At 40.0% G+C, this 26,821-nt stretch overlaps 1 protein-coding gene across 1 annotated transcript in view; it reads right to left on the minus strand.

Annotated features, from left to right (window-relative positions):
• The window catches only part of LOC108243296 (thrombospondin type-1 domain-containing protein 7A), a 209,459-nt gene that overhangs the window by 63,283 nt on the left and 119,355 nt on the right, over positions 1-26,821 (minus strand). Inside the window, exons 8-12 of the mRNA XM_017428635.3 lie at positions 25,772-25,840; positions 21,279-21,434; positions 19,739-19,942; positions 13,163-13,357; positions 7,735-7,981 (exon numbers count right to left, since the gene is read on the minus strand). Of these exons, the coding sequence (XP_017284124.1) occupies positions 7,735-7,981; positions 13,163-13,357; positions 19,739-19,942; positions 21,279-21,434; positions 25,772-25,840 (871 nt within the window). The remainder of the gene's footprint in view (positions 1-7,734; positions 7,982-13,162; positions 13,358-19,738; positions 19,943-21,278; positions 21,435-25,771; positions 25,841-26,821) is intronic.

Genomic DNA, 26,821 nt, shown 5'->3' on the forward strand with positions numbered 1-26,821 from the left:
ATGTGAAGCATTAGCGCACATTTTGGCTTCGGTCGCTGCTCCTGCACGCTCCCGGCATTCTGATGTTAACAGGAAGTGACGTCACGTGTCTTCTTCCTGAGTTATTTGGGGTTATTTTGTATTCCACGCTACACAAACCCACAAAGAAGAGACTAGACCGCAGAAACGGCGGCGAATCGCTTTAGAAACAATAAATATTGGGTTAAAGTAGCGGGAAAGTTGCAGTGTTTTGGGCAAAGTTGCAGAAAGTTCCGATTTCACAGGGTTTGCTTGATTTTGCGTTAATAGTTGCGATCGCAACATCGTGAAATCCTGGAGGGTCTGATATTTAATACAAATTGTAGAAGAGGAGAAAAACAAGAAACACTTGAAGAGGAGTGTATTCTTGGTGAAACAGGCGAATCTTCCTCTCCTCATAATTAATCTCCTCTTCATCAAATCATCGTTTTGTTGTTTCTGCAGACAGGGTTCCCCCGACGCTTCCTTTCTTTATAAATGTTAAGACTGTTTGTTGCAGGAAGTGTTCTCATTCTGTTCATGCACACGATTCCACAGATATAAACCTCGGAGGTCACGTTTCTGAAATCTAAAAATATGTTCGGGATGAATCCATGACTGCAGCTAAGTTTCCCAACAAGCCGTGAGCCAAAGCCTGGTTGTAAATCAGTTCTGTGTGTTTCATAAAGAATAAGATTTAGGTTGATGCTGATTAACCAAACCTAAATAATTAAAAATCAATAAAATCCACTTTCCTCCAAAAACCAGACAACTGTTTGAAGATGGTAATAACCAGAATATTTAGAGCACAATGCAGTCCATGGGGCTGTGAAGGCTGCTTGTTATTTTGTCATCCATGCAATTTTTATACTATTTGCATTTTGTCATTCCACATTTCTCTTCCCTTTTGTCCCCGAAACTCATTAATCTTTGCTTATCGTGCTGATTTTGTTGTTTGAACAAAGACGCTGGGAGTATTCTGTCCCGGCAGCATTGTTTCTAAACCCGGAGAAATGTGCCACACTCCAGTGAATCCCCTCTGGTTCCAGCTCCCTCGCTGGTTCCAGTAAGTGTTTCGGTCATGTAATGATCTCTAAAAATGTCGTGATTTGTGAGGATACCGACGTGTACACAACATGGAGCTGGAGGCACGTCCCAGAGCGTGACATTAAGACAAACAGCCAGGCAAAAGCTGGCGTTTTGTCTTCTGCTAAAAACACAATGAGTAATCTGTTCGACAAGGCGGCGTTTCTTTATAAAAGACGAGCAAATAATTGAACAGGATAAAGAGGAAAGATTTAACGTGAAGGACTGTTTTAAGTGTAAAAACACACAAAAAACAAGGCCTGCTGGGAAAAGATAAGACCCAATTAATTTCATTATCAAACTTCCAAACTAAAAAAACAAGAACATCCTTTGTTTAATTTAGAATGAAAAGGTTCTGGTTCTTGAAGGATTCTGTGTTTTTGGCCCTCGGTCTCCAGAGTTCAGAAACAAGCAGCAGACATGACTTTAATTAGAGAACACGGCAGAGACGAGGCTTTCAGTGCAAGATTGGTGCTGTCGAACGTTGGAACTATGAATCATTCAGTTACAGCATCAATGTGATTATCCAAACACACACATTTGGTTGCAGTCCGCACACAGCCTGTCAGAATCAATGAGCACACATTGTTGGGTTTGTCTCACACAATAACAGCTTTCTTGATGGGATGATAGCAGACCAAAGCCTGAGGCTCTGACATATTTCTCTCTGTTGTGTCACATGTTTTTCTATAGGGCTTCAACACTGTGTGTGTGTGTGTGTGTGTGTGAGACGTGCACTCTGCGAGGTTCAGTGCCGGAGGCGGCGGGAGGAAGACGCCTCGGACCCATCTGTGAACGAGACAGGTCACATCTGCACGAGCCCAGTGCAGGCGGCCGTGTGCGTGTTTGTTATCCTGGGATCCCACGGGCGTTCCGATCAGGAATACCTGCCAGCTGGGAGGTGCCGGATGAAGACGTGTAGGTTCTGAGCGGCAGATGGCCAAGAAACCTGAAGCTACGGCATCAATTCATGTATGAGTTTCAAACAGGACGAATAAAACCCCAACGTTCCCTGAAGGAATGCATATCACCCACTACCAAAGATCCCTCTTTATTTTGGTCAAACCTTGAAAATAACATTATGTTCAGCTTCTTGTGTGATCTGTTAGTACGAGTGTCTCTGGTCTTTCAAAACGTTTACCAGCTGTAAACTTACAGACAACAGTTACTTTAAGAGTTTGTTTAATATCTGACCTGTGGTATATTAGATATTTTGCTAACAAACTAACACAAACTTCAAGTACAACACGTTGTGTAACAATTCTCAGTTACTGAAGCACCAGATTTTAGCCCAATATCTGTAAAATCTGTGTGTTTGCTAAGATTGCTTTGTTGTGGCGGCCATTTTGAATCAGGTTGACTCCAGAAGTTAATTATCAGCACACGTCAAGCTAATGATTGCTTTCCGGAAGTTTCATTTTAATCTGCTCAGTGATTAACGAGATATGATTAACAAAAACATGATCATCCTTTTGTCTTCAGAGGTGGGTACGAACAAAAAACTCATAAAAAAACAAAACAAAACAGCAGTTTTGATATTTGTAAAAAGTGGTTGATGCATGTTTTATGTCTGTTTTAGAAGTCTGTCCTTTTGAGCGTTTGTTTTTCCTTCCAAAGCCTAATCAGAGACTGTTTTGAGGTCCTACTTATAAAGAAACAACTCAATGTTTCGATATGTTCGGTTTCATGTTTTCTGGAGTCTCTGATAAACTGAACCTGAATGAAATGTGAGGAGGAGAGCGGCTCAGAGGGGAGCTTTCAGCTCAGTCTTCATGTGAGGACGCAGAGGACAGAAGATGACCGTCTCCGCTGTCTGACAGCCTGCTGGATGAAACCAGTTTCCAGTTCAGGGTTTCAGGCCTGCTGGCTGCAGAACTTCCTGAGAGGAGAGCCCGGAGAAGCTTGGACTCATCTGCAGCGCCGAGCCGTTTGCAGGCTCGACTGGTGTCAGTGTTCAGGAGGGTGGGCGCGAGGTGCTGCAGGGTTCTCCTGTTGGACGTGGTACAGGAACCACACGGTGATGCAGCTGGTCAGGATGCCTCAGAGGACGGAGAACATGATGGCTACCACCGTGTTATTATCCGGTTAACAAAAACTGCTCTGAAAGCCAGAAGCAGTGTGAAAACCTAAGTCCACCCGGTTTGTGCAGGAACTTGCAGCGGCCAGCTGCAGCTGATCAAATAAGTGGACGACCCAGCAAATTTATCCCGAGGTCAGACCATGCAGTGCTGAGAAAAACCCATTTACAGTGCCTGGTGAAAGTACAAACCTCAGCTGCAGAACACTGAAAGGAAAAGTGGATTTTTTTGTCTCTCTTTCTGTTGGATCAGTTCATGGTCAGAGAAGTCTGCTTAAAAATCCGCCAACAGAAGAAAAACAAGCAGCTTTAAGGTTTGATGCTGTCCTGATTCTGACATGTGGCCTTGGTCTTCATGATGCTCAGTCAGCCATCTTTGCATGATGTGATTATATTTATAAACTGACACACTGACTTAGTTTTTTTTAAATTAAATGCTCTTGTATGTGCAGGACACATGATGCGTCTTCTTCCTGCTTTCTTAATTAACTCGTGTTGATTACCAGGCTGAGAGTTTAAAAGAAGATAATTGACAATCATCCTAACAGGACCCAGCTTGTTGGCAGAGTTAATTATAAACTCAGGATTTAAATTTCTTGTCAGGTTCGATTCGTTTCATTTCCTGTATTTGTGTGCTTGATCTCTGAGGCTCAAACGGAGGGATGTTCGACAGGCGGGGAGGTTTTGTTTCAGTGCGGTGAAGCCTGGACGTCCAGCAGAGACAGGAACATGATGAAAGTTTAGCAGAAAATATGAAAAAGCTCCCGTTAAATAAGAAGTGTCAGAGACGATCAACACGGAGGTCTGCTGGTGGAAAACGGGTCTTCAGCAGCACCAACTCAGTTTCTGTGTCCTCCAGGCAGACAGAAAGTAAAGCTATAAATAAAACTTGTTTTTCATGAAACAAACCACAAGTGTGTTTGCTTCTTTGAGAGGATCGGTGTGGGAATTGAATAGCAGAAAAGCGGGAAATTGAGATTTTCATTATCTCATGAAAAATCTGATTTGGTTTCCTGAGAATAACACCTGCGGGACTTTAGACTCAGAAATAAAACTGAAATGTTCGCTCCGAGCCTCAGAAAAGCTGCTGTGCAACATCTCCTCTGTACTGTGACTTAAAATCACTGCTGGTACGGTGACATACCTGAAGCCTAACAATCAGACGTTTGGTTAAATTTAGTTTCGATGTGAAGGAGACATGATGACAGCTCAGCAGGACAATCATCAACAAAGAGGCAAAGTTTCCATCAAAAATAAAGATGGATTATTTACATCAACATCAGTTCTTATATTCATCTAAACGCAGCCATCCCACCTGCCTCATTTCTCACAATTTGAAAATCTTTTTACTAAAATCAATTTAAAAACAAGACAAGCTCCAAATCAAAAAAGAAAGTTTATTGTTTTACTAAAACTTTACCATTTAGTTTGGGACATTTGAAGCAGCAGTAAAATAAAATATATCTGTTAACAATTAAACAAAGACATTAAAAAAAAAAAAAAAGAGTTAATCTCAAACTTTTCTGGGAAATTTAAACTTTTTGCAGGTAAAGACTGAGCCGATAAGTCATCAAGTTACTGTAAAAAATACTGTTTAAACCACATAATTATGTATTTAAATTGAAACTGAATTAATTTAAAAATGTATATTACTCTAAACTACATTATGTCTTAAAGGTTTAAGATTTAAAAAGTTGTGATTAAATTTAGGACATCAAAATCAAAAAGGGGGAAATATGAGAAAATTACTCACTTTAAACATCAAATACAGTATTTTTTTGTCCGTTTACAAAATAAGAGGTTTAAATAGTTAATAATTGTAAGTAAAAAGTCTCTGCTGAGTGTTATTAGATTAACGCTGGTATCGTGTTTATTTCTAAGATCAGGAGAAACATCCTGTGTGGAAAATGTGACAATAATGTTGGTATTTCTTAGAATCTCTTAATGTTCTGGATTTAATTACATCTGATTCCAGAGAAGTAACTGGAACAAAAAGCATAAATAAAAATATAAACAGGAGAAATGATACCAAACAAAGCCCCTTGTTAGGTTTGTGTATTTATATGAAATAAATACAGAACTCTTTAAAGCACACGTGTTAAACTCCGTTCCTCGGGGGCCCGATCTCCTGCATGTTTCAGGTGTTTCTGCTTTAAAACACCTGATTTAAATGTCTGACCTGTGGACCTGCTCCTGGAGGACCTGAGGATTTGGTGAGGAGGTGATTCAATCATTTAAATCAGGTGTGTTGGAGCAGAAACACCTAAAAACTTCCAGGACAGCGGAGCCTGGAGGCCTGTAGTTTGACTCACCTGCGTTAAAAGCTACAGAGAAAAAAACCGGGAGGTTTAGAAAATCAAATCTGTCTAAACTTTATTTATACAACCCAAAGAACATGAACACGTCAGGCTGTTTTAACTCAGGTAAACTGATTAAAAAGGTGAGTTTTCAGCCCACTCAGATGTCCTCAGGTCTTCTGACTGAACTAACGATGAACCGAGACCTTACTTCACACATGACGGATAATTAATGAGCTGGTTCGAGAAGAATTAAGGGTTTATAAAGTAAGAACAGTTCTGATAAGTTGGATGGATTAAAACCATCGGAAGCTTTATGAACGAGTATAAAAGAAGTCTTAAAATTAACCCCGGGTTCAACAGGCAGCCAGTGTCGAGACTTTAAAGATGGTTTGATTTGTACTCTCTGGTTTTTAATCACGCAGCTGAATTATTTTGTAAGTTTCGAAGTGATCTCTTAGTAACACCGGATAGACGAGCCTTACAGTCATCCAGGCTGCAGAAAATGAAAACATGGAGAGAACTGGTTATATGTTTCAAGTGATAAAACCCATTTTTAACAACTGATTTGATACAAGTCTTAAAGTTTAGTTTAGTTAGGTTTCTCCTTAATGTGCCTTAATGTTTTGATCTGTGTTGCTTGGACTCCGTCTTTATTTATCCCCAAAATATAACTGATTCTAAATTATTTTATCCTTACAAACAAAAACTCTGAAGCAGAAAAGGACATAAAACTGATGTTTATCTAAACGAAATGGGGCAAAACATTCAAACAAGTGACGTCTTTTCATTCAAGCGTGAACTTTATTATAAACGAGCTGAGGCCAATAATAAAACCGCCTGAGAGGTGAATGGAGGATGATGGGATATTTATTAGTTTTACTGCAACACGTTTGCTCTTTTGGCTGTAATTACAGCTGATTATATAAAATCAATGACAAGGAAAACAAACAATAATAAACTGAAACCTGTTTTTGTCAGCTACTCTGCGTCGTTAAACCACCCCCTCCTCTCCAACCATCTCATTTTTACCCTTTAATTTTTATCAGAGCAGATATTATTCTGAATACAGGAGATAAATATTCTCCTGGATTTGAATCGGGCCGCACATCTTCGTTTTATCACCTTTTGTTCTCCATGAATCCCAGCAGTAAAATAACTCCGTCGTCTCCTCGCTGATAAAGATGTTTGGGAGACTTCTCGTCTTCTGTCAGACACTACATCAGAATGGTTTGGATTTATTTTTCATAAACGTGACACAGGCAGATCTCTTGTTGTCGAGCTGATCAGTGGAGCAGAACTGACACCGGGCTGGAGCAGAATTTCCTGACAGATGTGGAAGTTTTGAATTCGCCTCATGCGGTGTGGTCCTCGGAGTTAACCACAAACATCCTGTCTCTCATCTGCCTCATGATTAAAATGCCTCAAAGTATCAATCCCATTTAATTACTGTCATTATCATCAATGAGGAATTTCCCGCGCCCAAACGGCGGGTTAATTAGGCTTTCAGGGACAGAGAGATTATTTATCTGTGCTCGCCTGCAAAGGGAAGATATGAACTGGGAGTTTACTTCACCGAAGTGTGCTCGGCTTACTTAACCAGCTCAGTTAGAGACTTCTTGTTTCTGCTCCTCTTTAATTTGTCCCTTCATTTCTGACTCCTGCTTTATTTCTTTCCAAACCTGTCTGTTTTCAGTTCAACATGCACCCATCTGAAGGTATCCGTCCTTCTCGCCACGTTTATAACTGACATCCTTTAAGTTTTATTATTATTATTATTACCACACAGTGTCATGACCTCCTTGCCTGAAACAGCCCGCCTCTGATGGAAACAGGCGATCATGTTCCTCATTAAGCACCGGCTGGCGTTTAACGAAACTCTCAGAGAAGTTAATGATTAGATGATTGTCCTCCACAGAAATAATTAGGCTTTACAGCATGTATAATGTGACACCTTTGCATCATTTTTGTTTTTTAATTATGTAAAGCACCTTGAAATGCCTTGCTGCTGAAATGTGCTATACAAATAAAATTTGATTGATTGATTGATCCCACCCAGCATGCAGCTGGACCATCTTCAGAAACAAAACATTCACAATGTGTAGCGTGAAAATCAACTTTTTTTTTTGCTGTTTCAGTCAAATAACATCGTTATTATATATAATATTTTATATGAAACAACAAATGTTTGAGAAAACATCAACCCTAGTGTGTTGATTTTAATGATTAATCTTTAAATGATTGTGTTAACTTCTAATAAAACAGGAAGCAGCTTACTTCTTTGGTGGCACCTGTCCCACGCCGACCCGGACACACATGACCTTTCGAGTCTGCACCCCCGTGGAACAGAGACTCGTCCCGTCTCCACTGGGATGCAGGCCTGCAGAAGTGTTGAGGGACGAGGCTGAGGGGTCCTCCGTGCACGGGCCCCAGGGCCCCGTCTGCCAGTGGTAAACCATACAAGGGTGTTCGTTGCAGTTCCGCACCTCCTGAAGCGCGCTGCTGTTCGGACACAACGCCCCACCTGAGAAGAAGCATTTGTAGAAAGATTAAAAAATAGAAAAACAAGAAGGCAACAGTATTTTATGCACAATAAAGGAGACAAAGCTGATAATTAACTCTGCAGTTAACACGAGCTTGGAGCACTTTTAGTGACTCAGTTCTTCAGTAGTTGTCAAAAGAAAAATTGGACAATTTAAAATGAAATATTTAGTCATAATACAGAACCAAGACCTGTTTTCAGTTCATATCTAATAAGTCCTCAGGTAGGTACTGGGTATGGACCCGGTAAGGACCGGGTAAAGACCGGGTAAGGACCGGATAAGGACCAGGTAAAGACCGGGTATAGACTGGGTAAGGACCGGGTATGGACCGGGTAAGGACCGGGTAAGGACCGGGTAAGGACCGGGTAAGGACCGGGTAAGGACCGGGTAAGGACCAGGTAAGGACCGGGTAGGGACCGGGTACGGACCAGGTAAGGACCGGGTAAGGACCGGGTATGGCCCAGGTAAGGACCGGGTATTGACCGGGTAGGGACCAGGTAAGGACCGGGTAGGTACTGGGTACAGACCGGCTAGGGACCGGGTAGGGACCGGGTAGGTACTGGGTACAGACCGGCTAGGGACCGGGTAGGTACTGGGTACGGACCGGGTAGGGACCGGGTACGGACCCGGTAAGGACTGGGTAGGTACTGGGTACGGACCGGCTAGGGACCGGGTAGGGACCGGGTACGGACCCGGTAAGGACCGGGTAGGTACTGGGTAGGGACCGGGTAGGGACCGGGTAGGGACCGGTTAGGTACTGGGTACGGACCGGGTAGGGACCAGGTAGGGACCGGGCTGTATTATTTATCTGTACTCCTGAACTGTTAAGAATGGAAAGCAAAACAGAGTCCTGCTTCTTTGCCGTTGAATTGAAGGAGAGTTCAGTTTTTTGATGGTATCCATTATGGTTAATCGTTAGTCTCACAAATAAGCACTCACTGGAATAATTTGTCTTTTTAGGTTTCTGAAAACTACGGACGCCTGTAATTACATTTTTGTCCTTATCTTTTTTGTTTATTCCCTTTAAAGCAACATGCTGGAGCAGAGAAGTTCAGAGTGAGACCCACAAACTCAGCTGCTACTTTGAGGTCCCTTTGGTTTTTAAACGTTTTTGAACGTTTTTTTTATGATGCAAATTAAAGCTTACACAAAATACTAAAGTAGAGAAGTTACAGGATTTTTTTTGGTCAACATTTAAGTTGTTCTTTTAGTCTTATTTTAGAAAATTTAAGGACTAAACACTAATGTTTGCCGCTCTTTTAGTATTTTTGTTGATTGTTTTTGTCTGAAAGTTAAATTTCTTCTGAAAGTCTCAGGTCAGACTTTATTTTAGTCTGCACAACTACCCAAAATAACATTTCCAAATTCCCCTAACAGCCTCCCTCTTGGTGACAGTCAGCAGTGAAGTCCAGGGACTGGTCGAGCCCNTAGGGACCGGGTAGGGACCGGGTACGGACCCGGTAAGGACCGGGTAGGTACTGGGTAGGGACCGGGTAGGGACCGGGTAGGGACCGGTTAGGTACTGGGTACGGACCGGGTAGGGACCAGGTAGGGACCGGGCTGTATTATTTATCTGTACTCCTGAACTGTTAAGAATGGAAAGCAAAACAGAGTCCTGCTTCTTTGCCGTTGAATTGAAGGAGAGTTCAGTTTTTTGATGGTATCCATTATGGTTAATCGTTAGTCTCACAAATAAGCACTCACTGGAATAATTTGTCTTTTTAGGTTTCTGAAAACTACGGACGCCTGTAATTACATTTTTGTCCTTATCTTTTTTGTTTATTCCCTTTAAAGCAACATGCTGGAGCAGAGAAGTTCAGAGTGAGACCCACAAACTCAGCTGCTACTTTGAGGTCCCTTTGGTTTTTAAACGTTTTTGAACGTTTTTTTTATGATGCAAATTAAAGCTTACACAAAATACTAAAGTAGAGAAGTTACAGGATTTTTTTTGGTCAACATTTAAGTTGTTCTTTTAGTCTTATTTTAGAAAATTTAAGGACTAAACACTAATGTTTGCCGCTCTTTTAGTATTTTTGTTGATTGTTTTTGTCTGAAAGTTAAATTTCTTCTGAAAGTCTCAGGTCAGACTTTATTTTAGTCTGCACAACTACCCAAAATAACATTTCCAAATTCCCCTAACAGCCTCCCTCTTGGTGACAGTCAGCAGTGAAGTCCAGGGACTGGTCGAGCCCACTCTGCTTTAGAATAATTGCCGACACTTAAAGCTTTCAGCAGAGATTGAGACGCGCTGCAGGACTGGGAGTCCTCCACACCTGCACTCCGTCCCCGGAGTTGTCAGGAAGCCAGCTCAGAAATGAGCGGCGGCGTGCGCGCAGTTGTGCCAAGCTCGGAAAAATCTCAGCGTGAAGTTTGCTGAGACCGACTTCCTTTCTGCTGACTCTGCCAGAAACGCTGAGCTGACTAACGACGGAGCGATAACATGACAGCTCAAATGAGCCGAAGCTGTTGCTGAGCAGTGACCCACAAAGAGCTGCAGGTTGGACGTTAGGAAAAACAAAAACGCGAAGCAGCTCTCAGGTGAAAACGTAGAGCAAGAACAAAATGGGGAAGAAAGCGTTTTATTAGGGTGGTTTGGTCAAATTTGCCTTTTCCCTCTTTTATCACCATCGCTTGTTTCAAAGAACACATTTGCAGGATAATTTCCCAAATAGCTCGAGCCACTTAACATTTATCTTGAACATCATTCGACTGATGGGTGTCAAACAGTGAGAGGCACTTGGGGCTTTCCAAAGTGCCACTATAATCACCACTGAATAGGCAGTTATGCTAAATAGGTCATTAATTTGCTTATTAATGCACTAATTAACACAGAGTCCCATGCAAACATGGGTGGTTTGCATATTAATGTGAACCTGGTGTCTTACGCTTTGAGGGGTTCCTGTAGTTTCAACAACTTCTCCTTTCATTAATATGCAACAGAAGGGCTGCAAAAATCTGCCGGAGAGCTCTAAATCTAATCAGATAATTTGCACCGCAGAGGGAGAGAGAAAAGGCTTCTTTGGGCTAATAAACTTGAGTAGGTGTTAAAGGGATATTCTGGACATTTTGAAATTGGGCTCTATGGAAAATGTTACACAGACTGCATTTATATGGCGTCTTTCTAGTCTTACTGACCACTCAAAGTGCTTTAACACTCATTCACTAATGCCCCTTTTACACGGGCCCTAATTCAGAAGTCCGGCTCTACTCCGCTCGGCTCTATAAAGAACGCATCGCGTTTACACGAAAACTTGGCGCAAGTTGTGTAACAACAGAAGCGCTATGGACAACGTTGGCCCTGTGTTGTTGCTGTTTTTTAAACTTATGGGGATTCTCCTGAGACTTCAGGAAGAGAGGCGCAGTGGAAGAAATGCTCTGGATGCTGCGATTGTTGCGCGGAGTAGGACAGCTGTTATCAGCCGGAGATTTCAGGCTTTACAGCGCCTTCAGCTGGGGGACAGACGGCAGAAACGTTGCAGGGTAAGCTAACGCTGTTGTTTATATTCCTACCTTCGCTCTTTATGCTTGCATCTGGCCACACCCACGACCAATGAGTGAACAGGAGCTAAGCTTGCGCCGACCCGGCTGGCCCTACTCCGAAGCAGGGACCGGCCTCAAAAAATTGCCAATGTAAACGCATGCAAAGCAAGCCGAGTAGAGTGGAGCCGGGACCTTTAGGGCCCGTGTGAAAGGGGCAATACACACTGTTAGGAGCAACCAGGTCGGGACCCTTCAGCGTGTGGCCGGGATTGAACTGCCGACTCTCAATACTAGATAAGAATAGACTCCAGTCTCAAAACATCCACAGCAGTTGAAGCAAACACCATTTCATAGACCTACACACTATTACTGGTTCATGAGATATTTTGCTAACAAAATATTTGGATTCATTTTGCAGGCCAAGTTTTAAACACATCCTGCGGGATCAAGACATCGGAAACCAGTCGCAGTCACCACCACACCAAGTTTCAGCTCAAAAACTGGTAAATTCACTGAGGTACAGCCACTTTCACATTTGCTGTGGCGGCCATCTTGAATCGGGTTGCCATTAAACGTTAAATCAGTTGTAGATGTACATCCAGTTTATGAAAGTTTCATTAAAATCAGTTTAGTGATTCATGAGTTATTTTGCTAATGGGGTGTCAAACTCCAGGCCTCGCGGGCCACCGTCCTGCAGGTTGTAGGTTTTTCTGCTCCAACACACCTGATTCAAATGGTTTAATTACCTCCTCACCAAATCATCAAGTTCTCCAGGAGCACGGCAACAAGTCATCCATTTAAAGCAGGTGTTTTAAAGCAAGAACACATCTAAAACATGCAGGAGGAATGGAGTTTGACACCTGTGGTATAGACAAATACACACACAGGTAAACACATTATTGCTCCATCAACAAGCGATAAACAGTGTGATCATAAAATATTGTTTATAAATGGTCGTTTTTGACTACAAAGCTGCTACTTTACATCTAGTCTACTAAAAAGTCAAACATTTACCAAGAAGTTCTGGAAACTTGGGCACTCGTGACAGACCTTTGTTAAAATAGATGGTAAATATGTTAATGTGACAAGTTAATTATGCAGCACACAGACTAATACTACTGCAGGACAACAGATAAATGCTAACACAACCGAGCTATTTCACACATGACCAACAAGGCCTGACTGAGTTAAAGAGCAATATGCTAAATAAATACAAAATCAATTAGAATGCCCCCCTAAAGCTGCAACATTACTATCTGTCAGAGCACCAAACAGCCTTTTTCCACATGCAAACACGCAGCTACGAGGTTCAAAGCATCTACCAGCAATCTTTAATTAGAACCGTTACCCTCCATCACTGTGATCCACGCCACGACCATCGCAGTGACTGTGAGGAAAACACACACCCAGATAAGACCAGAGAAAACAAAAACACACACAGATTTAAACTCCAAAGAACACGCATATGCAGAAAAATGATCTGAGAGAAAGATAAAAATAAAAAAAATGAGTGTCAGGCGAGGAGATGGACCAGCAGAAATAATCACGGGGACAGATAAGCAGACTGTGGGAGATAAGGACAAATGCAGACAAGTGTGAAATCAGACATTCGGAAAGTGACAGCAGAGGACGACTCGGAGGCTCCATCTGCACGTTTTCTCCTCAGATACGCAGGAACTCACCTTCCCCGGCGTTGTAGGCCAGAACGGAGCGGGTCCTCATCTGTTTGCCCTCGATGGTCTTACTGGAACACGTCTGAGAGCAAGTGGACCAGGACGTCCAGCCGCTGAGCACACAGTCCCTGGAGCAGGGCACCTCGCAGGGTTCAGGCTCTGGAGCTCTGGAGGACGAGCACAGGTTTCTGTCCACCTGCTCTCCTGCAGATAGAGAGGATAAAACAGAGTCAGCGTTGGCTGGAAGTAATAAAACAGTTAAAAAACAACAAGAAGATGCCAAAACTAGGCCAAAAAACAGATTATTTTTGTATCAAACAGAAAAAATAAGGCTGTAAATCTGTTCTGTTATATATATTTTTTTCTGCCCTTGCTTATATTTATTTTGTCTGTTCGAAATAAGTGAAGTGAAGTGAAATTTATTTATGTAGCACTTTTCAGCAGCAAGGCGATCCAAAGTGCTTTACAACACAGAATCAACAGAATCAAATACAGATAAAAACATAGAAACATCATAATCAAATATAGATCAATCATGTATAATCTAAATGAAATCATGAAATTAAACATATCTAAACATGAGCTAAAACAGTCAAAATATGAGCTAAAATAAACTAAACTAAATGGCTAAATAAGGCTAACATAAACTGAAACATGACAATGCTAAGCTAACGATACAACATTACTAATAATACCAAAAGGCCCGCTTAACAGCCATCATGATAATTACTAAGATAAATAAGTTAATAAACTGCTAAACTAAATGTACCAAGAGTCTAACTAACTAATAAAGAGAAAGAAAGAAAGATAAGCTGCTATGAGGTTTAATCTGCATTAGACGTACTCATATGAAGGAACATCTACATAGTTTAGTATTTATGTTAGATCACACATGTCAAACTGAAGGCCCGCGGGCCAGATCCGGCCCTCTGTAACATTTCATCCGGCTCTCTAGTCTGGGACAGATCGAGTCTCTGATTCTTATTTTGTTTAAAAAACTGAGCTTAATTAGAGAAGTTTTCTCTCGACAGTGACTTAGAAGCCAACAATATATAATTTTAATTTCTGTATGATCAGGTTTTTGTTGATGGCTTTTAAAAAAAAATCTGTTTTAATGTTAAAAAATTCATTTAAAAGCTGAGTGAGGCGTAAGAAATGACTGCTAATGTTTGATCTATTTGTCTGTTCATTAAAGTCTGTTTGCTCTAAATTCTGTATAATCTGTAACTGGGAAAAGGTCATATTTCTGTATGAATGATTTGACATAATACATCTAAAACCAATTAATTTATGTAATTTTTAATAAATATTGATCATGATTGGACCTTTTTTAATTTTTAATTTTGGCCCCCTTGCGTCACTGCTGATGTTTTACCTTCTGCTGCTCAAAAAGAAGTTATAATTTTCTGTTCACCTAAACTCAACATTTTTACCACAGTTTTATTGACTCTATTCAGTGGATGAGCCAACGATTACTTTTTAAGAGTTGCATTAAAATCTGTTTAGTAGTTTGTGATATATTTTGGTAACACACACACACACACACCATCCTCTACCTTTGCTGTTCAGCAGCAGGTGAAGGAAAAGGTCAAACTGTGAGGCATGTTTATTCATAAACAGCTAATATTTGTATCATTTTAAGGAAATAAATTCAGAAACTGCCTGGAAATGATTTTAAAAATTAAAAACTGATTTTGAAAACTCAAACCTTATTGTTACTAAATAAGAAAAAAATAAACACACACGTAATTTTCCGTTTCCACTCGTAGTTAAAATTTTAATTTGAAGTTTCTGTAAACAGCCACCATCTGTGAAGTTTGTGTTTCGCTGAAGTTTTGTGCCGAAAGTCGTGACAGGCGGTCTCACTTTTGATTTACGGTTATGTAAATGTTTAGACCCAATGGCTCACAAACCATCTGTCTCTTCAGGTAAAACAGGTTTAGAAGAATTTTGATAACAGAATTTGAGCTAATTGGCAGAAATCGTCACGAGTTGGGCTTTTCAAGAAAGTAAAATCCCTAAAACTTTGTAAACAAAGAAAATGTTTTTTAAAAATCTATTGAAACAAGTAAAGAGTCACATTTTGACCCATTTCCAGACGCGACAAAGTGAAAAGCATTCAGTATTTGACGTCTGAATGTGTTAGATGTGCTTTCAGGGCTGCAGTCCGATTCTACAGACAGCATCTTTGAAACTATATTTGAATAATGAGGCAAGATCTGAAAAATATTTATAATCAGGGCTGAGAGTTTAAAAATGAGAAGCACTAAAACTTGGACTGGACTGCGCCTTTTGAGAACAAATTATAAACAGCATTTGTGAGGAAGTTAAAAGATTAAAAAGTGTTTTCTGAATTGTTTTTATGCCGAGCTGCAGGACCTCGCTCTCGACTCGCGGGAATTTGGAACAAATATTCTCCTAAAATTGTCGTGAGCGTCTGAAACTTTCCTTGATTTAGTTTCCGTGAGACAACTTTCAGTCACGAAGAGTGCGATGAAATTGGATAAATTTTGAGCACAATTAAACAAAATTGAAGTAAATTATGACTAAATTGTGACAAAATCTGCAAATTCTGGGCTAAACTTTGTGTCCTAAGTTCCAGTTCAGAGTGAAATCACATTTTCTCACACGTCGTGTCTCCTAACGAGTTGCCAACAGCAGCCTGGTGAGATGCAGGTTTTTGTCCAAGTGTTCAATCAAATATGCAACCTTTAAAATGATCTATTTGTTTTTTGATTAAAGCTGAAAAGTGGAAACTTTCTGGTGAATTCCTGGAAAGTTAAGATGGGAATTCATGGAAATAAACTGGAAATTGTGGTTAATTTAAACAAACTGTATCACATCCAAACAAATATATAAACATTTAGTTTTTTCATAGACAGATAATGAGTTTGATCTAAAGTTTATGAAACATGTTTAATGACCTCATTTTGATTCCATCACTGAGCCACAACCTCACATATTTTGGGGAATAAATGATTTTAAACAGTTTTAGTTTTCTCTCTTTTTATCGTTATCATTTTCTAAATCCATGCACACAACTCTGAGCAAAAATATTCACGTTACACAGTGTTTTTCAAATTAGTCATTGCATTTACATAAAGGTTTATTCCTTTTAATTCTTATCAACTCTCAAGGAACATTACAAACCTTAAAAATTCTCAGAATTTGGAAACCGTATTTCTGATTGACTCTGAGACTCCAAAGGTTGGCTCAAACTTGACTAATTAAAAATAATAATAATTTTAAAGATAAACAATTCAGTGTCTGGATGACTTTATCACCTCAAACATTACTTCAGCGCAGATCAGCTGGAGAAACGAACAGCTGTGTGTCCTAATTAATGACAAGTTTTAAGCTGTTTTCTTTGGATGCCTGAACAGTTTTGAACAATTTGGGAACGACGTTCACTCGGCTGATGCAAGAAGCAATCTGAGATTTGTTGCCTCTGCGTGGAAGCCAGAGGGGGTTGTCATGTTTGTGTGGAGGTGAAAGATGTTTTCATTTCCCTCAGCTGCTTTACAAAACTTTAGCATTGCATTAAATTTTATATTCTGTTCCTTATGCCACGCTGTCCCCTGAAATCTAAAAAGCATCAATCAGAGGTGCAGTTTAAACAGTTACACTTATGTTGAAAAGATACCTTAACATCTAAACCAGGGGTGGCCAACCCTGTTCCTCGAGGGCCACCATCCTGCAGGTTTTCCTTGTTTCCCTGCTCCAACACACCTGATTCAGAGGTTAAATCACCTCTTCATGTTCTGCAGAAGCCTGTTAATCACCCATTGATTCAAATCAGGTGTGTTGGAGCAGAGAAACAAGTAAAATCTGCAGGATGGTGGCCCTGAGGACCAGGATTGGAGACCCCTGATAAACTGTCCATATCTAGAATCAAATCCAGCTGAATTTGGTCTGGAAGGTACATTTTTGGAGACATCTAAATCTTATTTTAGATGTCAAATAGACATCTAAAAGCCAGGATTAGCAAGAGTCAATTAAAACTGCTTATTCTGGACTCAAAGTCAAGATCTGTGCATTTTAAGCAAACCAACCTAAAGCTTTGACACGTTTGTATAAAAGATCATTTCAGCTTTGACTCATTCCATAAACCTTAAACTTCTTTATATCTGACACGAGAACAAGTTTGGACAAGTATTCAACCTGGAATTTAATTTGATTTTTTTTTTATTTGACCAAAAGCAACAATTCTCTAAAAATATAATATTTCAATATTTTTGCAAGAATGCATGAGATCTCACAAAATATTACTTTTAAGGTTTGACCAAAACGGCTTCAACTTTCTCAGCACAAAGATTGTTTTAGTCTAAAAATCGGACACGACAGGCAGCGGGCGATATGCATTCCTTACAGGAACGCTAGACCTTAAATCCTTTAGTTGTTTGTGTTTTCGTCGGGCTGCTTTAGAGCAGCGGTTCCCAAACTTTTCAGCTTCCAACCCATAAAATAACAGTGTTGGCTGTTTAAATATCAAAAAGTGCTAAATATCCTGTTAAATAAGGACAACACCAACAGCCTTAGCATCCATTTTACTATTTTTTAAATCATTAAATGACTTGTATTTCAATTCTCTGTAACAATTATGGTATAAATATATTTTAAAAACTGGGTTTTTAATTGTAACTTGATATTTGGAGATTATCTAAGGACCCCTGCTTGGTCTTGGGTGACCCACATTGGGGTCCCGACCCCAACTTTGGGAACCATTGCTTTGGAGAATCAAACCTTGTTCTTAAAACATGAGGAACAGAAACTAGAACTGAGTAATATTTAATTAAAGCCTACAGTGCTGAATTCTCCCAGCTTCCAGAATCTCGACAAACAGGTTGGATTATTTTTAGTCCGACCCTGGATTTACCTGTGCTGGGTTTTTTTTTTTTTTTTTTAATCTCTGGTAAAAACAAAAAATATCACTGCTTTCCATTTTGACTTTACAGCACTTTAATATGAATTTTCTATAAAATATTCATAAGAATAGACCCCTGGCTGCAGGATATCACCATAAAAAAGCAGCACTGAACAAGAAAAAGTCACATAAGATTCCTGCGTTTTAACGTCATTGTTCATGTTTTATTGACGAGCTCCAAGCAGCAGCCATAAGTGGATTATATTAACCCACATATCTGTCCGTGTTGCTTCATGTGCTGCCATAAAAAAATCAAGCAATACCCAGAAAAAAATTAAACCTCTCAATTGAAATTACAAGCCAAAGAGGAGCTTCAGAAGTCAGACTGCGAGCCGACGTCGTATTGAGATGTCACTTTGACAGATGTGCAGCAAACCAGTCGTGACTGAAACGGGGAAAGCATGAAAATAAGGAACGACAAGGGACCTGAGCATTTTCTCAGGCTTGCACGTAGAAACATGAATGAACAGAACTCCCACCATGAGAGGAGAAACCTCCACGCTCGGCATGTAGAGAGGGAGCGGCTCGCCGCCTAAGTGGCCGGACAGTCAGCTCCGGGAATATCAATAACCAGTTTCAATAACATTTGTATCGACCTTCGCCTGCCGTCTGGGGCCTGGCTCCGTGGCCTTTTCTTTTATGACTAGGGACCCGCTCGGAGAGGAGACACAGCCAACGCCGCAGTGAAAAATCGCTGAGGCGAAAAGGCGATCGAAAACCCAAACAGAACAAATCAATTTTCATCAGATGAGGGACTGAATGTGAGGGAGAGCAATCAGCCAAAGTCACAAGGAGAAAAACAGTTTCTGCTGCTTCTGCTTCACTAAATACCTTCTTTTTTTTTTTTTTTTAGAAGAAGAAAAGAGTCACTGTATTTAATCATAAAACCAACATTTACAGGAAACGTCTGGAACTGGATCAGATTTATAAATAAACTTTCTCTACAATCCATAGCTGAGCAAAAATCAACAACTGGGTAAAAATAAGGTTTATCTAAAATTATCATTTGAAGACAAAGACATGTAGCAAATCTTAGCTCAATATTTGTAAACTGACTGAGTTGTAGGCAGTTAATTAGCTGTGACAGCCATCTTGAATTGACTCCAAAAGTCAATCAGTTCAGTGATCACTTTCTGCAAGTTTAGTTGAACTTTGCAGAGTGGTTCCTGTGATATTTCGCTAACAGAGACGCAAGCATTTACATGACGGCAGCTAATAAAGACCAACATTTTGAAGGGAGAGCGGAAGCCGCTGCAACACACTGGGCTCCGGAGGATTGATGCGATTTAGTGCGAGCGAGGTTTAATTGTGCGTGAAGAGAGGAGGACTGTAATGAGACAGACGGCAGGCGAGTGGCGGCAAAACTGAGTCAAATGAGCGTTAAGGCAGGAAGAGATGAAAGTTAATAAATGATAACCAGAAATGGAGAAGCTGAAGGCTGAACATTGGTGTAATCTGTATGCGAGATCTGACTTTTTGCTTGTAATTGAAGATGAGTCAAAAATACAATCCAATCCAGGGATGATAATGTCAATCAACAAACACCATCTGTAAGGAGGAACGAGTTTAATTTGAACAAATGACTCGCTTGATTCTGAAAACACCAGGTAATAAGCATCATTTGCATCTGCTTGAACAATGATTGGGTTTCCTCTCCTCACCGTTGCTGTTGATGCATTGGACCTGCGGCAGCTGAGCACCGGCGCCGCACGGCTTCCCGTCACCCGGAACGCATTTATCCAGACTGAGCAGCTGCCAGTCGTAACAACTGGGCTCGTCACACGGCATGGCCTCCACGAGGTGCAGGCAGTTCCCCGGGCCTCCCGTCGGCTCGTTGGCGATCCGTCGCCGCCGCAGTTTGAAACCTGGAAGTAAAGACGCACATCTTCAGTCACGTCCTTCATCTCATCAGCAATAGGATACCTGATAAACAGAAAATTATTTCACACTTTACCGTTAATAAAAACGTTGCCCTTTGCTCTCATGCTCAGGATGAGTTTGAATTAATTTTAATAAAACTGAACTGAAACATGAACAGAAATGGATTTGATCTGAATCAAAGATAAATATGAGCCAACTAAACTGATTTAAATGAGATCAAATTAGCCTACAATTATAAAACCACCTCAAACTAAACTGAATAGAGTTGAATTTTTCCCTGAATTTCATGTAGTTTTGATTTTTAAAATTCTTTTGTGAATGTAAAGACATTCTTTTAAAAGCTTTACCACTCAATATCAAAATCAGGATTTAAAAACATAGAATTTTACTTTTTTTTTTTCAAAATAAAGCAACAAAATGACCTCTTTATTCAGTTTTTTTACATACTGTAAGATGTGTAAAATTAGTCTTACAGTGCAGAATGAGCCCAATAAACTTCCCAGATGAACACATCTGTTCAAAGAGATCAGATTATTTAAGAAGGCTCCAACAATTGTGAATCTTTGTGAATAATAACTAGAAAATTGCTGTTTTGCAGAATTTTGCGGAATTCTGAAGAATTTCAATGCATTTCCAATGGGCTGAATTTCCCAGAAAAGTTTAAATATTTCAAAAAGTGTAACAGCTGAAATTACCAAAACTCATAGCACAATTCTCCAGAAGAAGCTGAACGTTTTGATATTTTAATTATTATAATCGGCCAAAAGGATTTATCTTTAAAATGTGTCCAAAATGTAGACAGTTATTGTACAAATCTCCACAAACCCTCCGCTTGTTGCAGCTTTAAGGCTCGTCTAAAACAATACAGGTATTATCACTGTTTATACTTTTTTGTATTTCATATTTAACCGTTTTCCCCCTCTTAGCTGTTAGCTTTTGTTTGTTTGTGTATTTTATTTCAGCTCATTCCTTTTTATTTGTTTCACCATCAACCTGCAGATGAAAATTAGCTCCCATGGTTAAACAGGGTAAAAACTCTTGTTCATTAATGTGCAGCGTCCCTTTTAGGTGAATAAATTGATGATCAACTTATTTTCACATTATTCTGTTTGGTTTTATGGTTGACTTGTACTGAAAGCTCAGTGACACAAAAAACAAATTCTTTAAAGTTTTCCTAAACGAACATAAATTTTACTTCACTTTAATCTGACAAGATTAGTAACCACTTCCAGTCATGAAACAGGAATACTGCCGTTTTCTCTGAGGCCATAAAGAGGAATACAAAGGTAATATTAAACAGATTATAAGGTGGATCGGTACCTTTCTTTCCAGTCTGATCGTCACAGTTCTCGAAGATGCATGGCCCCCAGGCCCCCCACGGAGACACCTCACAGTCGATGGGACAGGGGATTTGGCAGAGCTGGGACCTGTTTGGGATCGGACCCTTGCACAGCTTGTTTTCCACGGGGCGGGAAGCTGCGCAGATCAACAGAAGGGAGCACGACATGAGCAGCAGGGAAACCCACCCCTGATTTTAAAGACATCTTTAAACAGGAACAAGGGATTATTTTTGGCATAAAAATGCCCCTACAGAGAGCTGAGAGAAACTCCGGGGAATAAAAGAAAACGTGCCTGCAAGGTAGACGCCATCAACCCTTTGTTTGCTTTATCCCCTCCCTGTTAGCATGTCACAATGATAAATTTGCAAAGATTATCTCGCGCAGCACCTTGATAGTAACATAAAACATGCTGGAGCTGTGCCTCCCGACTCTCAGCAGACCTGAGGAGGGGATATCATTTTAACTAAAGGTGGTGGAGAACTGAAGACGTCTTGGGTAATGTTTATTCCATTAGGTCTGATTTGACGGTGCCATGGTGAATTTCGAATGATTTTCCACTTGTTGCGTCTGATAAATGCATGAACTTCCATGTGAAAGCAGAGATGATATCTGAATGCAAAGCTCTGATAACCACCCAGAGTACAGATCTCCATGCATCAGGTGAACTGAAACAAAAAAAACGGATGTTTTATTCCTCTTGATAGTGACTTAATGTCTTATCAGTGTCAGTTTAAACAAGTGCCATTTAATTCCTTTTGTTGACCAGCACTGAAGCCACTGAAAACATTACAGTTGATTTAACTTTAATGCAAAGACTTAAAACAGTGGAAAACAGCTCGTCTGGTTCTGTAACATTTAAAAAGGTCAAATGTTAAATCTTTTACTGCATGTTGAACCAACTAAATGGGAAAATGGCAAAACCAAACAGAACACTTTCAGTCAACAGGAATCTTTTTTCTTTGCTTTGACATTATAAAAGTGTTTTAATATTTTGCTTCCAGGTATTCACATGTAGATTTGTTATATTTAAAGCTGCGACTCAAACTAGCAGGAAAATACCGAAGCTTCCTGCTGCAGTCGGAGGGTTTGTGAACAGATGAGCAGCAAGCCGTGCACAGAGTCACAATTCATGAAAATCACAGGTTAGTTGTGTGTGGACGCCTTGCAAAACTGGATTCCAGGCTGCAAACTTCGTATCTGGACCTAAATGCCTGCATGTTTTCTCTGAGGACCCCCGTGGACGTTGCAGGACATTTTGGAGACTTCCTCCTAAACGCTGTTCATCAGCAGCTGCAGCCAAGCGAGGTGCTACGTTTAGAAGGTAACGTAGATGTAAAAGAACAAAACTTTGATACTTAGACCTGATTACACAATAAGTGGCGTTAAAAAAAGAAATAATTTGAAACACTAGAGTTGGAGTCGAGCACAAGCCTCTGGTGCAAAGATGCATTGATTTAGACAGACTCCAAATTTGAGCTTGTTTGACATTTAAACCGAACCAACTTCACTGATATCAAAGGTTCCTCTGGGTTGAACCCCGTGACGGGTTCTGAAGTACTCCACCCTGAAGTGCTCCAATGAGAGTTAATGAGAGCTCAGAAACACAAACAACAACCAGACACCGTTTTCACAGCGCACGTTGCCTGGAAACAAAACATCCAGATTCATAAAGAAAAGAAACCTCACACCTCTAAATTAAACCTCAGTGAAGTTAGTTTTTTTTTATTATTTGATTTTTTCAAACGATTCAAGTCAGGGTGGCCATGAAGACAGAAAAAAAATTAAAAATTTGAAGGACGTGCTGTAAAGAAGCAGGACACCCAGATGCAGACAGGAACAGATTCTCTCTGCAGCTTCCTTTCCAAGTTTGTCTACATTTTCAACAAGTAAAAAATAAATGAAAATAATTTTAAAAATTGTTGTCAAGTCCTGCATTTTAATTCCGTTTAGTTTGACTCTATAGGAGTTATTTCACAACAACAGTCTTCTCATACAGCACAATGCATTATAATACATTCACATGCAGAACATTATGAAATATTAATTATTAAAAATCATCCAAGGAAGCCAGCAGATTGTGTCGAATCCTGCACAGGTCTTCAAATGTGCACCCTCAAAAAAAAGGGGGGATCAATGAGTTCTGAAGGAATCTGAATCAGATTCTTTCTGCCAGTTTTCAGCCTCCAGCAGCAGAAACTTGTGATTCCAACAAGCATGCAAACATTGCAGTTAGGTCAAATAATCCCACCATTATGCCATATTTATTGACCAAATAAAATCTAAGCAGCAACAGTTTTTATTTAGTTCCCCAACTTTAGGAACTTCTGCAGTTCATTCAGGTAATTTTCATAAAGTCTGTCAGTCTCTGGTTTGTTTAACTGACGATGCAGGTAAATTAACACGTTTAAATGAATAAAACGATGTTTTACTAGGTTGGCTGGAAATCTTGTTTTGAATTTTAATAGAGAATATAATCTAATGTTGTTTCCCCCTAAAATAAGCACATCTGCTTCAGGAGAAGTGTCTGTAATCAGTTTACAACATCGCAGCACTTCATCAGAACCCGTTACTGTGACAAGGCTTTGTTTCGTTTTAATTATGAACTGCTGAAGAAAAGCAAAAGCCTGCATTGACACCATCTGTTGTGGAAGCTGGGACATCATGTTTTAGCTTCATAAAGAAATCAAACTCTTGTAAAAAAGGATCCTAACTTAGAGGCATCAGATGTGTTATAAATAAAGGAATTCAGATTGTTGGGCTGTTTCCCCCCAATAAAAATATCTGAGCATGGATTAATCTTTTTTTTTTAAAAAACATTTTTTACAACTCTGCATTAAAGGATTCATACAATAAATGTTCTGTAAAAGTTAAACCTGAGGCACAGTTTCTCCCGTTACTCCAACTGTTCCTGCAACACATCTAAGAGTTTAAAATCTCACAAGGTCAGGAGAGCCGAATCACAATTCCCTGAAAACTGTGGAGACAAGTGGTGCTTTTTGAAATGCAAAATGTTCAATTCCCTGTAACGCACGAGCTGAAAGTCAAATACTAAGTTTGTTGATCCGCTGTTAATCTGTGTGCTGCAGGGGAGACTTCAGTCTTTACACTGATGTGTTTATGAATATTAAACTGAGGACCTACAGAACCCCAGACTTGACGCGATAAAGAGAAAAGAAAATCTCTGTCTTGCTTCTCTGCGAGTCCATTTGTAGTTCGTTCTCCAGTGAGTTATATTTCTATTGTATAAAACCGACAACGGAGGAAAGAAATCCCCCAACGTGAGTGCAGCTCAGTCCGTAAAAGCAAAAAGTCTCGTGTCTCACTTTCTTTTATTCTGTTTGTTCAGGAACAAAGTTTTTCTTTCGGCCTCCTCTCAGCTCCAAGTCTTTCTAAACAGAATACAGAAGTTTGTTGTAATAGTGCTCAGCCCTGTATTTGATTTGGCAACAACACTAAACACGGAGCGAGAATCTGCAGCCGGAGCTTCACAGAAATCAAAATGTTTTCAGCACCCGGAGCTGCTGCAGATACCAACGTACAATGGTCGCTGTGAGTGCTTTCAAAGTGCTGCTGAAATCAATACTTGGATCATTTCTTGAAGATTTTTATTTTGTGCATCACTGTTATGTTCAAAATGGGGGAAAGAAAAAATAAAAACAAGGAAGACTAGAGAGAAAGATAATTATAAAGATGGACAGATGGAGAAAAATCAAAAGAAGGTGCGAGGAGGAGGACTTCTTCTAGGCTGGACTGTTGTGATTCTTTATTATCCAAATGTTCAAATAAATCTCTCTAAAAGGACCTCAGTTCATTCATAATGCTGATGCCTGATTTCTGACGACACTTAGAGGATATCATATTTTTCAAGTTCACCTTCAATCATAACTGAGTAACTGCCTACGAGCGCCTAAAATGCACGTTCCTATTCCCTGAGGCAGATGTCCGTCCATCCTGAGCCTGGTTCTGGTTCTGCTGGAGGTTTGTAATAAAGTGAAGATTCAACGCAGTCTGCTGGCTTCCTTAGGTAACTTTTACTACTTACAATAAGAACTAATTGGATCTGAATTTGATCAATGGACTTGTTTTTTGCTTTTGTGTTCCTGCGATGACTTGTGTTGTGAGCTGGTGCTATATAAATCAAGTGAACTGAATTAGAGCACATGGAAAAATAAACTAACAAAACAAAAAGGAAAATGAGAATGGAGGAGGACAAACTGGGAGTGGAAAAAAGGAGGATAGAAAGGAGAAACGAGAGCACAGCAAAGACAGAGGGTGGAGGAGTAAACTGTGATCAATGGTAGAGGTGAAGAGAGGAAAGTTAGAGGAAATTAGAGGACAAAAGGCAAGAGTGGGAGGGAGAGAACAGTGCAGGAAGCCAAGAGAAAATAAAGTCTATAAGTAGGGAAGAGGAAATGGGAGGCATTCATCAGGGAGAGGCTAAGGCTTCGTATCAGCATGACTAAGATCACCTACCTGTAATCTGGAAGGTGATGGAGAGGAGAGGGGGAACACTAGGCTTCTGCTGTCTTTGGGTCTGACCTGCTGCAATTACAGGGGAAATGGCTCTATTAGCTACGCACACACCGAGGAAATGGAGGCTCCATCAAACATGCAGAGACGAGCAGCACGAGCAGGAGAGCTGGGCCTCAGAACCCGGGCCGGTTTACATTTAAATCCAATCACCTCTTTGCTTTTAGCACCACAGATTATAATCCGTTTGTTTTGATGCTGTCAGAGCAGATTCATCGCCTTCTCTTCCTGCAGTGACTTCTTTTTGTCTTTGTGGAAGTTGAACAAGAGTTCAGACTTTTCTTAAATCTTCTCATCTAATCCATTTTCAAGCATCAGTTTGATATTTTTACTCTGCATGCCAAACTTGGCGTACTTTACACTTCAGAAAACAGATGCGTCTTGAGCTGAAACAGGAAAAGTGCTTATTTTTAACAAAAAAAATGATGAAGCGGAGCCAGGCGTGACTGTGCCTGGCTTCCTGGGGTCTTGTCATCAGGCTGCCAGGTTTTGATTCTGCGGTGTCGTCTGCAGACCAACAGCAAAACCTTCCTGTCGAATCCTAGCAGACAGGTATCTGACAACATCTGACAACTCATAATATACCTGGAGATACTGCAGGAAAATTCATGTTGAATCGATAGCTACTTCTAGCAAAGAAGTCATAAGATCTGCATTCATCACTTTTTTGAGATTTACAAAGGTCATTCTTTTACCAACAAGACAAAATAAATCTTTTCAAGTTATATAATCTACAAATTTTACACAGATTTTGTCTTTCAATGGTTTCCTAATAGCTTAATAAGAATAAAAACCACTGCATAAACGAACGGAAGACATTGATGACTTAATATTTCAGAGCTTTAAACAAACAAAAGCTCTTAAATATAAACTTTGATGCAGTATTTATTCCACGCTTTTTATCCTCCTTTTTAAAGTATATATATATATATATATATATATATATATATATATATATATATATATATATATATATATATATATATAAACACA

This window comes from Kryptolebias marmoratus, linkage group LG16 (genome assembly GCF_001649575.2).
Source record: "Kryptolebias marmoratus isolate JLee-2015 linkage group LG16, ASM164957v2, whole genome shotgun sequence".
In the NCBI taxonomy this organism is placed as follows: Eukaryota; Metazoa; Chordata; class Actinopteri; order Cyprinodontiformes; family Rivulidae; genus Kryptolebias; species Kryptolebias marmoratus.